The 15,446-nt window shown below is 46.1% G+C and overlaps 1 protein-coding gene across 2 annotated transcripts in view; it reads right to left on the reverse strand.

Moving 5' to 3' along the window:
• PRKCE (protein kinase C epsilon) overlaps positions 1-15,446 on the reverse strand; it is a 1,279,555-nt gene that overhangs the window by 60,861 nt on the left and 1,203,248 nt on the right. For both annotated transcript variants that reach the window (XM_086927786.1, XM_086927785.1), the window contains one exon: positions 11,511-11,699. In XM_086927786.1, coding sequence (XP_086783912.1) covers positions 11,511-11,699 — 189 coding nt within the window. The remainder of the gene's footprint in view (positions 1-11,510; positions 11,700-15,446) is intronic.

A 15,446-nucleotide genomic window follows, 5' to 3' on the forward strand; every position in this document is an offset into this window, starting at 1 on the left:
CTTGTTGGAAACATTGCATCAGTAGCCAATAAATATGCAGGGAGTTTCTAAAACCTTTGCCTTCTTTAACATTGCTGGTCAAGAATGGCTCCATCTACTTTTGTGAACAAATTATCTGCTGTGCTAAGACTTGGAACCTTCAGTCACAAACTGGGATCTGCTGGCTTTCCCACATAGACGTCTGAGATTAAAAGAGGATAGAAGGTTTGCTTTCTAGGCCCCATTCTGGGGAATTCCTTGATCACAAGTGGATTATGAGATGCCCACATTTCCTAAAGGGGCCAACCGGTAAAAGATGTTATGATAGATCTCAAAACTCCAGCAGACATCATCAAACAAAGAAGCATTATAGAAAATCTTTTTTTAGTGATTGCTGGCAATGTAGGCCTGGGTACAGAGACTGTATTTTTCTTTTCACAGTGCTGTTCCTTCAACTTCACAAAAAATCTTAAGGACATCTTATTTAATAAATAGTTGAACCTTAATTTTTCCTCGATGTCTACTTCCAGCACAGAGGGAGTGTTTCTTTTCTTGTTCATAGGATACAGTACGTGATTCTCAATCGGATACCTAGAGACAATTAGTTGTCAATAAAGGGCTATCAAAATAATTAAATGATTATACCAAAGGCTCCAATGATTATGGATGATGCTGTATAACCATTGATTAGGCAGCCCATGATTTATCCAGCCCAGTTTAGTATTTACCTTATACTTCATGATTCCAGTTTAAAAGGAACCAAGGCCTCCATTGATGTGGATGATATATGGTACTAAATAAGGATATACATAAGATAAAATGTTTGGAGATAGACTTGGATACTCCAAATCGAGTAATGACTGTCGAATTAGGATGATTTTTTATCCTGGAAAAATGTAAGCGTATGAAGCCTGTTCTAAAGAGATGGTACTTAGTCTCTCTCGATGAGCAGCTACAATCCAAGATGCTCCCACAGATCTGATCTGCAACGTGATCAAACAAGTAGATATTATTGGCACAATTACCCTTTTTTTTTAATTCCCAGCAAGCGCAAAGGAAAAAAAAAATCACCAGAAACTCTGCAAAAATACCCAACAATGTCATGTTTGAGAGAGGTTTGGCTATTGGATGTCTCCATGCTTTGAAGCAACCATTAATCATCATAAGACTTTGCTCCAGGCAAAAGAGAAGGAAAGGCGTAAAATGGAGAAAGAATGAGTAAGAGAAAGTTAGAAAACAATGACAAAGGAAAAAACAGAAGTTAAAATAAATATGCAAGAGCAGGGGTGGCTTCTCCACTAGGGCGGAGGAGCATCGCCGCACCGCTTTCTCGCAGTGCGAAAAGCAGAAACATAAAATGCTAATATCTTTCAATTATTACCATTTTATGTTTGGTTGCGGGTGGGTTGGTGGGTGGGGCTGCTCTGAGAGCAGGGGAGGAGTGGTGTTCCTGCCCACTCCCAAGTGCCCAAAAACTGTTTGGTCAGCTCCCTGAGGCCGCCCAAACCAGTCAATCACACTCTGCCCTTCTCCATGCAGGCTGCAATGCTGCCTACAAGGAGAAAATGGCCTCCTCATAAGCCGCTGGCTGGGTGACGTCTCGACCAATCACAATGCTGCTTGCAGCATTGTGATTGGCTTGGGGGGGGGGGGGGGGGAGCCTGGCTGCCTGCTTCTGCTTCCTGTTCCTGGAGAGAAGGAGAGCAGAGAAGACGTGGAACCATGCCGGCGGAAAGGCACGTTTAATTATATATATTTTTTATTACATTAACCTCCCTGCGCGACCCCCCACCCGTGAGTCATGCCGGCTGCAAATGAGCAAGAGTGGACAATGAGTGCAGGGTATTAAAATCAGGGCGCAATTAATTGGTCAACGTAAGTGGATAGAGATTCTCCACTAAGAGAGGGGAGGGCATTTCCTTTTCCTTGAGGTGGAAAGAGGCTCATATATAAAGTGACTGGATGTTAAAGGCCCAAAACCAAGACATTCTACAAACATAAAAATAGGACAGCAATTCTGCACAAGGGCACAGAATAGCAGTGCCCACCAACACAGAAAGACAACGAGTCATTTAGTGAAATTAAGAGTGCCATCTGTGTTACCAATATGTCTTTCTGTGAGGGGCAGCTAAGTAATCCTGCACTGGAACACATGAAAACTTGCCTTTCTCTGTGTTCAGTGAACCATGTCAGAAAACCCTGATCTGTGCCAAATTTACTGCAAGTTGCCAGGGCAAAAATTGGGACAGTTCCGACAAATTGAGGACTCTTATCAACCCTGCTCAAATGTGCCCCTTTTATTGGAAACTCCTACTTGTGGTATCTCCTTGCTGGTGCCCAGCTGCTGTGACTGTTCTATTGCATTTGGGGAAGGAGGAGGGCTTTGGTGTATGGCCTGGCCATAGACCTCATCAGTGGCCACAGCCTTCGGTGCACCGTTAAAGACTGAGATCAGGTTAATGCAAATTGAAGCTCTGTGCCCATGGACGTAAATTCACCAAAATGCCAGTGATAGCGGAAGCGACTTCACATGCCCCTTGGCCTTCACTGTCACTCACACATACATATGCTTATACATACACATACATTCAGAAATACACACACTCTGCCTACACAGGCACACATACACACACTCTCTCTTACATAAACACACTCAAACCCGCAAGCACCCGCACACAACATGCATACATTTGAAAGATTTGTTTTTTGCCTACCTCAGCTGCCAGAGGAAGTCATATTACAGCTATTTATGCTCTATTTTTTTTATTAAACTAATAGAGAATGATGCAATATTATTTACTATTTGTATAATAACAAATAGACAAAAAATAAGGTAAATGAAGCCTCTACCACCGTCCATAAGGACAATCTGCTTCAGTTCCTGACATGTATTTTGCCACTGCTGACACTAGGGGTTGCAGAGGCAGTGCCAGGGGTCACAAGGAGCATGCCAGGGGTCGCAGCAGTGACCTCTGGCAATCCCAAATGACGTCAATGTCACTACCCAAGAGTTGCATCTCACGGGCAGACGAAGTGTGCAGCTCCTTTGACTGGGATGGAGCGGAGTGCAGTGAAAGAGCTAACGTCCTCCTTAGCCAGGAAAATGGCGCTGGAGGGGGTTATAAGCAGGAACCTGGTCACCTTACATGCCTTTGTTACTAAAGGGTGTGAAAAGATGGTGTATTTAACCATGCTGGTTAAACACACAAGGGGGCCTATTATGGTAAATGCGCATTTTCATTGTTTGCGCCGGGCGTACCTTTAAAAACAGAAAATACGCCCTATTACCATGAATGGAGGCAGCAAATTCATGGGACAAACTGAGCAGCTGCTTTACAGCCGCTCTGTTTTTGCATATTGCCGGCAGCAACCCGCCTGCACTTTTGAAGGGGATTCTATTACAGGATCGGAGGCTTCAGATTATGCTTCTCAATCTTTACAGCATATAACACAGCAGCCAATGAAAATGCATATTTTCACAAAAAACAGTAAATAAACTTCATTTCCCATGAACACACATGAGCATAGGCACGCCCCCATAGTCCATAAGAACCCCCTGCGTGCTCCCATCATCCTCTTTCTTTGCTGCTCACAAGTCAGAGTTAAGTGCACCTCCCCTCGGGTCCCCTCAACCTGCTTGTGGTTTGGGATACTGTTTGAGGTTTATATTGCTATGATTTGATGTTATTGCGGGATCTTCCGCCTATAATTGGGGCTAATTGTGTTGCCATTTATTATTGCTGTTAATGTATTTTGTTCTTGATTATTGCACTTTCTGACTTTAGCTCATTATGATCTCGCTTTGGGCCTTCAGCTTCGGCTGTTATTTTCCGCTGTAGAGTGTTCGCTTCAGGCACTGATTACAACGGTCTTTGACCGGCAAGGGGCCGTTGCTCTTTTCAGTGGAGCCCGGTACCGGCTGCCCTAGGGTGCGCATGGGCTCCCCTGATATGCCCTGACGTTTAGACCGGGTGGCTCTCGCTCGACGCGCGCGTCCCAATAGCTGACCAAATTGGGCTATTTTTGGTAGATTTTGGTCGCTTTTGGGCTGCGTGCCTCGACGCGATACCCTGGCTTACAGGAACGCACGTGCTCACACGTTCCACACACCAACGTACTCCTTGTTCGATCGCCAGAGACTTGGTTGTAAAATACTAGAGGCCCAGGGTGTGCACACGCTCAGGAGATTTAAGGGCCGAGGTCACTGACCCACTGGACTACAGCTTTGCTGAGGGGGTTTGGGTAACGTTGCCGGATTGTTTCGTATTAGTGTGCTTGGGCTGACCCCCCCCATTACCCTCCCAGTGTGAGACATTCCAGAGTGTTCTCCCGCGTACCGCAAGGTGTTGTCCGCACCATGGAAGATTGGGTACAGTATCCGGACGAAGAAAATGCCGGTGGGGAGGAGATGGTTAAAAGACAACAGGCCGCTGTCTTGGAGGACAATATTGTGGAAGCGTTGGATGCCTCGGTCCAAGCTTCAGTGAATCGAGCTATGGAGACGAAAGTCCCTCAGACAGTGCAGCAGGCACTCACAGTGGTCCTACGCCCTCTATGGAAACAACTAGAGGGCTTCGCGAAACGCCATGGATACGACAGGATGAGAAAAGGGAAGCAGGCAGCCTCCACTTCCGCCGCCGCAGGTTCGGCCGACCAGCAATGGCCACATTCTCAGTCGTTGGCTTCCCTGCCGGCGAAGGGGACATCGGACCACCCCCAGGCGTGTGGTAAAGCGAGATCCAAAAGATCGGCACCAATGGACACCGATACCACCACCACCAATACCGATACTGATACGGACACCGACACTTCGGTGGAACAACCTCCCGCTTCCAAAAAGGCCAAGGTTGTCCCCAAAACAACTGAGGATAAGGTCGCCAAAACCTTCAACTTTGATCCTTCGGATATCGTACACCCGCGGTACTCTGACTGGGTCCCGCCGCAAGAAGTTTCTGATTATCTCCATGAGAACCTCAGGAAGAGCTTCGATAGGTCCGTAACAGGTTGCGATCGGAGTGTCCTCACCCAGATATCCCGGATGGGGTGGTTGACACTCCAGAGATAGACGCCAGTATGCTAACCTTCTTGAAGAGGTTCTCGAAGGACCCCAAAAGGGGGCTGGATCGGGCTTGGCGGGGATGCCAAGATAAGTTGCTCGATGTTGTAGGGCCTTTGGCAAAAATCTTGGAGATGGCCCTGGTGGCCAAAGAAGGGGCATCTTTGGTGGATCTGGACATATTGGCAGGCTGGGCTCAGCGCGCTATTTGTTTGATAGGCAATGCGAACTGCGCAATCTCTTCCGAAAGACGCAAATCCTTACTCTTACGGATGGATAGCAATCTGACTGAACTTGCCGAAGCTGAGCCAGGTCCTCTGGCAGGGGGTTTTCTATTCGGAGACTGCTTCGTCAAGGACGTCACTAAATACGTGGGGACCTTCACCGCCTTGGATAAGGCATAAAGCGGGATAAAGCGAGCCCTCAACCAAGGGGTTTTCAACAGGGCCGGGCGAGACGGGGGTCGCTCGTCAGGCCAAGGTTTTCAGCAAGGTTCCCAAAGAAGAGACTTTGGTCGTGGAGAGTGGGACTCCACCCGTGGTGGCACCTTTTACCCATCCAGACGAAGGTTCAGCAAAGGTCGTTTCCAGTCGGGAAACAATAGAGCGAGCTTCAAGTAAAGCCAAAATACCGGTGAGTGTAACAGATGTTTCTGTACTTCCATTAGGGGGGCGCACGCTGCATTGTCTGCCGCAGTAGCAAGCTTTGACTCAAGACGCTTGGGTGCTGCAGACCATTCAAGGGTTTCAGCTGGAGTTCTACTCTCGCCCAACGCAAGCGTTTCCCCCTCCACCTCTCCATTTTTCCCAACTAGATCACAATTTCATAGATGAAGAGGTGGCGGACCTGCTGCAGAAAGGCGCGATTGCTCAGTGTCAGACGGGCCATCGCGGTTTCTTCAGCAATGTCTTTCTTGTTCAGAAGAAAGGGGGTGGCAACAGGCTAGTGCTCAACCTCAAAGAGTTCAATCAATACTTGACGTACAATCATTTCAAAATGGAAGGTATTCATTTGTTAGCAGATTTATTACAAGAAAACGATTGGTTGGTCCGTCTGGACCTCAAAGATGCATATCTTTCTGTACCGATTTTTCCTCCACATAGCAGGTTCCTGCAGTTACTCTGGAATGGCCGTTGCTACGAATATTTGGCCCTTCCTTTTGGTCTCTCCTCAGCTCCCTGGTGCTTCACCAAGGTGAAGAAGCCGGTGGTAGCCTATCTCAGAGAAAGGGGAGTGCGACTGATCATTTATCTGGACGATATTCTGATCATGGCGCAGCATCAGTCCGTCCTTCAGCAGCAGTTGATCATGACTACTACGCTGCTACAGGCCTTAGGGTTCGTGGTAAATCTGAAGAAGTCGGTGATGGTACCGACACAGGTAATAGAATTCCTGGGATTCACGATCAATTCTCAGACAGCGCAACTATGTCTACCCCAAGCGAAATTGAGGGATTTGAAGAAGGAGATTGTGAGACTACTGGACAAACGAATGGTCACGCTAAGAGCGCTGGCCAGAGTAGTGGGGATATTGGCATCATCTATTCAAGCGATATTCCCGGGGCCTCTGCATTACAGGGCCCTTCAACGTCTGAAGATCAAGCACCTTCAGAGGGGACTCTCATATACGGACTCGGTCCCTTTTTCGGAGGAAGTCCGAACCGAGCTTCAGTGGTGGCTAGGCCACATGGACGCCTGGAATGGCAGGGCGATCTTCGGATCACAACCAGAGGTAGTAATAGAGTCAGACGCCAGCAGGTGGGGCTGGGGCGCGCGCTGTGGAGAAGTTTCTACAGGTGGCAGATGGTCAACGCAAGAGCTAGAACTTCACATAAATTGTCTGGAACTACTAGCAGGGTCGTTTGCGATTCGCACGTTGTCCCCGAAAAAGACATCTTGTTGCATTCTCCTCCGCCTGGACAATGTGTCCGCGGTGAGGTATATCAACAAGTTGGGCGGCACGAGGTCGTCTCTTCTTGTTCAAATAGCCAATGACTTCTGGCATTATTGCCTCCAGAATCAGATCTCAGTAATAGCAGAATACATCCCTGGTCAGGCCAATCAGGTGGCGGACTGGAATTCCAGACATTTGAGGGATTACAGCGACTGGAAGCTGCTTCCCCAGGTTTTTCACTGGCTAAAAGCGGTTTGGGGTCCTTTTCAGACGGACCTATTTGCCTCCAGATTGACTTATCAAATTCCCCGGTTCTTCGGTTGGAGACCGGACGCGATGGCGGCAGCGACCGATGCCTTTCTGCAGGATTGGTCTCAAGGAGTTCAATATGCCTTTCCCCCGTTCTTGTTGATTCCCAGAATGATGACTCAAGTGATCAGACAACGGGCGGAAATAGTCATGGTGACTCCGTGGTGGACGTCACAAGCGTGGTTTCCCACGTTGTTACAGTGGAGTTGCGATCGTCCACGGTTACTACCGGACTCGAAGTGGTTGCTGCAGGGCCCTTGTCAGGAACAGCATCCGTTGCTGTTGGAGGGCAGGCTGTCGCTGATGGCATGGAGGCTTTCCGGGAACAGTGGCAGTTGCCGGGAGTTTCGAGCGAAACTGCCGAGTTCATCAGGCAGGCATGGGCACCTTCCACCAGGAAACGTTACTCCGCAGCCTGGAAGAACTGGGTGGATTGGTGCGTAGGACGACACGTGGATCCCGTGGGGGCAGAGTTGCCGCAAGTTTTAAACTTTCTGTCAGAGAAAGCTGCCAACGGCTTAGCGTACCGTTCGGTCAATAATTTTCGTTCCGCTATCTCGGCGGGGCATGCCCAGGTAGACGGGAAACCGGTAGGCATGCATCCTGTGGTTTGCAAGTTATTGAAAGGAATTAGGGTGACTAACCCTCCTAAACCCAAGTATACCGGGTTATGGGACGTTTCTTTAGTGATCTCGTTATTTAACAGTTGGCCGATCAATGCTCTTCTGTCTAGAAAACAATTGTCGGCGAAATTGGCCATGTTGCTTTGTTTATCGTCTTGCAGAAGGTCTTCAGATGTGAGAGCGCTCGACGTAACAGGTAGAGTGTTTACCCCGTAAGGGGTTTCTTCACATATTACAGGTCGTACTAAAACATTGTCTCGACATATTTCTTACAATTCTTCCCTGATAATGAAAAACTATGTGTGGTCCAATGTTTAAAGGTTTACGAGGAATGTACCAAGGCCTTGCGGCCTCAGGGCTGTACTCAGTTGTTGATTGCGATCCAAAAGCCCTTTAAACCAGTTGCTGTGGCCACTATTGCCAGATGGCTCCGCTTCATTATGAAAGAAGCCGGTGTTGATACACAGATCTTTGCTGCTCATTCAGTGAGAGGCGCTATGGCGTCAAAATCATATGGTTTGGGTTCTACTATCCAAGATATAATGCGTTGTGCAGATTGGTCTTCTGAATCAACGTTTAAAACGTTTTATTATAAGCTGGTGGGAGATATTACTTCAGTGGTATTTAATCAGCGTTAAACTAGCATAATCTGAAGCCTCCGGTCCTGTAATAGAATCAAAAATTTGCTAGCATTCGCGACAAGAATTTTCAATTCTATTAAGAACATGGAGGAGAGGATTATCCCACCCGGCTTAATGTACAGTATGTATTAAGTTTACCCACCCTATTATTCAGTGATTACGGTGGTCTTATCCTTTCTTTCAGGATCTGATAAGAAGTCGGATTGAACGACGTTGGATGTCAGGATGTTAACCTGCAGATGTTTCTTCCACGTTGGAGGAGTTGTGCCTGTTCAAGTTTCGTTGGACTTGTTTCGCCTCAAAGAAAGAGGATGATGGGAGTAGGCAGGGGGTTCTTATGGACTATGGGGGCGTGCCTATGCTCATGTGTGTTCATGGGAAATGAAGTTTATTTACTGTTTTTTGTGAAAATGTACATTTTCATTGGCTGCTGTGTTATATGCAGTAAAGATTGAGAAGCATAATCCTCGCCTCCGTGTCCTTAATAGAATTGAAAATTCTTGTCGCGAATGCTAGCAAATTTTTGATTATAGATCCCCTTGCAGGTGGGTGCAGTCAGTGACTGCTCCCGCCTGCAAAGGGGTGCTGGGCAGGGCCGGACTGGCCGTAGAGGGCACCGGGCAATCCCCCGGTGCGTCGCACGGGTGGGGGCCGATTTTGGGCCCCTGGGGGCCGATTTTGTTACAGGGCCTTTTTTGCAGCATAGCTGCAAAATCGGACCTGTAACAAAATTGGCCGAAAACCGGCCCTGGCAAAGAGCTCGGCGGCACCGAGCATTTTGCTTGGGAAGGTTTTGGTTCCCAGTCCAGCCCTGGTGCTGGGGGTCCATGGGACCTCCTTTCCTCCCTCCAGAGGGCTGCCATCAAGGGACGCACTGAAAGTCACTGCCTTTTAGATGGCACAATCTCAATGCACCTCCTGAGGACTTCATTGCCTCTAAGCCCCCGTCTGTAATACAGCGCAGGAACAGAGGCCAAGGGATTCCCTCATTTGCATGAGGCACGCCCCCATGCAAATAAGGGAATGCCTCCAGCAGATAGTGCTGGCACTTTATGAGTGCCAGCGCTGTTGGTATTACAGAAGGGGCCACACAAGCGTCTGCGCCCCCTTCTGTAATATCAAAGTGGCCGTGGGGTGTGCAAAGTGAGCCTGTTGCGCATCTGGGGGACTTTATGTAATACAGCCCCAGAAGGAAAAAAAAGCAGGAAAACAAAAAACTCTTTAAAATACGACAGGCTCCTTTTGTTTACTCTGAAAACTACAGTTTTCAAATAGAACTATATATAGGGAACATTAATTATTTCTACATAGTAACTCTTGTTTTTCACCTTTAACTGTAAGGTTAAATTTGTTTCCTTTAAAGGGAGCGATATGATTAAGCTGTGACATTGCTTCCTGTGACGTTACTACATGTCTGGTGCACTACCTATGCTAGTTAACCCCCTACTATTTGTTTTAGGAATTGTGCATAACAAATGCCATTGAAGAAAACGTGCAAGCAAGTATTGTCTTATAAGAAACACATCACAGGCTTGGTGTCATCTAAACAATAGCTATGGATTTTCACATAACGTGTACAAAAAATCTTTAAATCTTCTTGGTTTACAGGTGTAAATCTTAGGGATTACGTCATTCCGATCAAACGTGGCAAATGACACACCGGAATTACATCACTCCTGTGTACGTCTGGTTTGAAATCTCTGCTGTGTGAGCGCATGTGCAATAGCCATCTCCAAACAAATGTATGTCAGGCACATGGAAACACCAATGCAACCAGGTGCACACGGCCAATATGGAGAAAAGCATAACCACAAAAAAAGAAACGAAACATCGAGCACATTGAGTTTTGTCTTGTCATGTGGCCTACATCTAAACTAATAAACCTACTCCTTTTATAACCCACGAGTATCCATACTTCACATAAAACATTGTTTCTTATCTTATGGAGAAACTGCAGATATTCAAAGTGACAGCCTGATTGGAAAGGGACAGTGTCACCTTGGGGAACTACTAAGGCCCCACAGAGGCACAGACACGCATCCGAGATATGTGTGTATTTATATGTTATTTCAGATAACAGACAGACGGACACTTGTGGTTGCAGTCGTATTTAACATATTTCGCCAGACTATAGGAAGGTGCAGTTTGCATCCATAAGGAACACAAACAGCTTCTTCCCTTCCCACACTCAGTGTAATATCAAAGGCCCAGTTATCCAGATTGTGGTGCTCTCAACTGCATATGAACTCCCAGTGCTGGATTTTTTAGCGTGCCAGGGCCTTTGTAGTAAGGTGAATGTTCCTCTCCTTCTCAGTTCTCTTTCTTCCTCTTGCTGTTCAGCCTGAGTATGTGTGGAATGTTGTATATGTCATGGAATGCTGAATGGGTGAAGTGAATCAGTTGGTGTCTGCAGGCGGAGCAGCAAGAGACTGCTCCTGGTGGGGCGTACTTACAGAGATACTTACAGGCCTACTTACCATCTTGGCTACAACATCATACCTCTGTAACTTATACTTCAATAAAGCTTCTTGCAACCTACCACCTCTGGACTTCTTTACCTTTGTAACATTGGCGACGATTTGGACTACAAACCCTGCGTGGATTCATATTCAAAGGATTTACTTCTCAAGAAATTCTTCTACAGCAACTTATATACTCTCTGCAACTACATCAAAGAACCCAAGCTTGAACCATCTTCGTGTTACCTTCTGGCAGCCCAGGAGTCAACTGTCCTACAGCAGTCATAGAACATTCTATGACATCAATGAAGATTCTAAGAGCTCACAGGCTGAACAAGAAGGAAAGACAGGGTGGAAGAAAGCAAGAGGAGAAAAGACCTTATAACAGCCATCAAAACTCATCTTTTCCCCTCACCCTAAGTGCCTCCTTCTGGTTTCCAGCCCCTATGTTCTGCTTCACCTCTTTGCTGAGGCAGCTGTGCGCTATGCAAAACATGTTAACATAACATATGTTGTTTGAAACATAAAAACTTTGGCTTGCTGAACTCACAGCTTTTAAAATGCTGACAGCTTCCTTGCTCAGCCACACAGGGTAGAGGACGTCGTCATGCAGGATGGACTCGAATAGGTCATCTTCATTGTCGGCTTCGAAGGGAGGTTGTCCGGCCATCATTTCGTACATCAGCACCCCCAGGGCCCACCAGTCCACGGAGGGTCCATACTCGAGCTCCTGGAGGATCTGCGGGGGGAAAGGAGAGGTTACAATGAAACATGAGGTCCATCATCTCTGGTCAGATGTTTCATCCTGGCACTGTGCTGCTACGCGTCTCTACTTGAGCAGTTGTGAATGCTCAACGGGGCACTAATATGAGATCATTGCCTGCTGCCCAAATGATATGTCCTTATCAACAGGCGAGTGTGGAAAATAATGGTGGAGCGCAATTTAACTCATGATAATGCTCTAGAGAACAGTAGTTTTCATTGCTATGTCTGCAATGTCTACCTAGAAGGACCGCAACTGTCTAAAAAGTTACATATAAGCAAATTCATGAAAAATATATAGATCAAAAAGCAAAACTGAAAATTGGAAATTTTGAAATCTGAAGGCATTTGAAATTGGAGAGACAGATTAAGTTGGAATCCTTATGTTGATTCATGGGGGCAACACAAGTATAGCAAATGGAATTTAGTACAAACGATTGAGGCCACATTTGAAGCATTGGGGTATGAGCCGATAAACAATATGCATTAGGAACAAAAAAGACAAAGTGATATGCTAGAGTCCAGCATATCGCTGCACATCTTTTGTCTTTCCGAAATAAATTACATTTTTAAAACTTACATTTTCATTGATATTAAAGACCCGATTTTTAAATAATGTTTGCTTGTGAATTTAGTAGAACATGACATAATTTGCGCATTTTTTGTATGCATACTTGTTTCTATATTTTTGTGTACTGTTGGGTTCAAATCGCAGACGTTGCTAAGGTGGGGGCCACTGGCTTCCGACATTGAATCAGTGGGGTCCACAGACGTCAAAAGGGTAAGAACCACTGCTTTAGGACATTCATTAATACCAGTGTGGGGTGTGCTCACGCGGAGAGTTTAAGAACTATTACATTGTGCCTGCCGTAGCGATCGTGAGCAGTCCTTTAGTACAAGTTAACGCCCGTTTTCTGAGTAAGCTGCTTGGCCAAAACAGCCTGGACATTAACCTACATGTCACATAACATTCATTCTCCATATTTTAACAGTTAATGTATTATATATTTAATCATAGCACAAATAATTATGCAGACACTAAAAGCAGAACATTCACGAAGCATTTGCTTAAAAGGCATCGACAACCATACTTTCCTATTGTACAATGACAAGCTCAGGAAATCGGGCAAGAGGTGTAAAGATTGCACAGAGGTAGCCTCAACATGGATCTGTGGCTAACCTGAAGCCAGCAGCAAAAAAGAAAAAGAGATTTCCTTTGGACAAGTGACTAGGGACTTCTGACCTTTCCCTTTGAATGCAGTTCAATATTTTCGTCGTGTTCCATCATACATTCCTGCTTCTGCCTGTTGAATTAGCCTTCATACAGAGCAGGGCATCCCTCGCATAACTGCAGGCCTCTGCCCTATTCCCAGTATTGTTAGAAAGAATTTTATTTATACACTCAAAACTGCAATTGCGAACCCTAGCAGCAGGATATAACTTGTCAGGAAATGCCTCCCATTTGAAGAAAGGTTACAAAGGATGTCTGGCGAATAAAGATTCTCTACAGATATTTTCTGAATCTCTTATAGCATACTTCGCACCAGCTTTTCTTTAAAAAAAAGAAACATATGACTGACAAATGTGCATAAAGTTGCTACCGCCATTTAAAGATCTCTTTAACGCTGGGCTGCTTTATCTCTGAAGTAAAGTGGTTTACATAGTTATCTTAGAGTCAGTAGTTAAGGCCCAGGGCAGATGGTTGTAGGGGTGGGTGAAATTTGCATAATTTGCTTTTGTATAAGTATGCGAAATTAAACTAAATTATGCAAAATGCAAAACCAGCATTTGGTGCTATATTTAAGAAAAAATGCGTTCCCACATTCCTTTTGGTTGCAAAAAAGCGTTCCACCCAAAACAAAAGCCCCTTAAACAACAGACACTCGCATTCTGGTTGTTCACCTTGTTCCCGTACACTTCCACAATTTTTTTTCCACAAACATAATAGCAAAATTTGGGCATTTTTTTTGCGTAACAAAGCATAACAAAATGCTACTAAAGTTAAACAAGATCGCCCCCCTGCAATGGAAACTTCGCCTGGGTCTATTTAAGACAACATTACAAATATTCAGTAATGCAGCTAATAAAGGTAGCTCCCTATAAGCAAAGCCTGCAATGTAATAGGCATTGGAAGATTGAAAGCGTGTGTGTCCAATGGAGATGTATGGTGCTACAATTGTGTCACATGTATTTTACTTACAGTAACTTACAATTGTTCACTGCATATGGGGGAGTTGATTACATAAAGGGTGGAGTACTTTGCCGAATACTCGAAGGACTTATGTGTGACCGGGGCTGGCACCTACCTGACAGACAGTCTCCCAGAGGTGATGGGACATCACCTAAAGTCTTCAATTTCTGCTGGTGGAGCAGAGGGCCTGCCTAATGTTTAGAAGCCAGTTTGCCTGCATGTTGAGAGGGGGAAAGAGTCTGCCTGACCCTGCAGGAGGAGAGAGTGTCCCGGAGGAGAAGCCTGTGTGTTTTTAGAATAGGCAACACCTAGAGAAAGTGGACTGCCTGGGAGAGTGAACAGGGGTAACCAATCTTTCATGTGTGTCCCCAGAACTTGTACTGCAGTTCCTGTCGAGAACTGCGCCTGAAAGACTGCCCAAGATCACACCATCTATGTGCCCCATGCCCACTAATCTGGGCAGTGATTTTGTACTACCGCCACAATGATGTGAGAAGCAGCGACGTTGCTGGGGGAGACCCGATTAGCTCTCCCTCAGCAGCTTATTGGGATATACAGGCTGCAAATGCCCTACGCACACATCAAGGGGTTACAAATGCCTTAAGATGAAATTTGTTTGCCTAAACCCTGAAAAGGAGTGCAACTACCATGCTGAGGGATTCATCTGCACTGACACAGAGGCAATTTGCAACTGTTTTTTTGTAGAATCTGTCTGGATTGACCTGGATGAGGGGCGCAACTGCTGAAGACCCCAAGATGGCTCCACCAACGGCTGCTGAGCCACATTTCATGTGTGTCACTTGGAGGCCGCGCACAGCGAAGAATTGGACATGCTCAACTTCACTCCCTGACCGCGCAGAAGACAAGTATTTCGGGTCCCCATCTACCGCATGGATCATGGAGTGCAACGACCACAGGGGGGAAGAATCATTATCAAAGGGAATAAACTGCATCTGCCAATTGGACTTTGGAGTATTCAATACTGCTGTGTGATTACAAGTGCTTTCTCAGTGGAACATCTATAGTCACCTGCAGCATCAATGAAAGGGATCCATTTAGAATAAGGTCACTCTCTGTAATGCTATCTGGTGTCAGACATTGAGGATGGCCGCACTATGCTTTTGTAATTTGGCTTACTGTGCAATGATCCAAGTTGAAGCAGCATCTTTTTTCATCACATGTAAATGTGAAGAGAGAAGGGGTGAGATGCTTGCTGTGGAGATGATCTGAATGCAGGTTCGGAGAACCTGGGGTGGTCAGGTGTGTGGGCTACAGGTCCAATGCCATGGTCTGGGGTTCCACTACTGGGTCTCTGCCTGTAAAGGTTGACTGGACTATCAGGCTACAGTGGAGCACCCAAAGCATTTAGTGGCTGCACCCATCGAATGAGAAGAAACCTTGAACAATTAGTATGTATAACCTGGGAAAAGTGATCTAAAACACATGGATCAGTTGCATGTGCCCAGGTCTGGGAGTGTTGTCTCCTTTGTTCACCACCCAGGCTTGCCTCAGCCCTGCTGAGCTGATACTGTC

Source organism: Lissotriton vulgaris, chromosome 6 (genome assembly GCF_964263255.1).
Source record: "Lissotriton vulgaris chromosome 6, aLisVul1.2, whole genome shotgun sequence".
Classification (NCBI taxonomy): Eukaryota; Metazoa; Chordata; class Amphibia; order Caudata; family Salamandridae; genus Lissotriton; species Lissotriton vulgaris.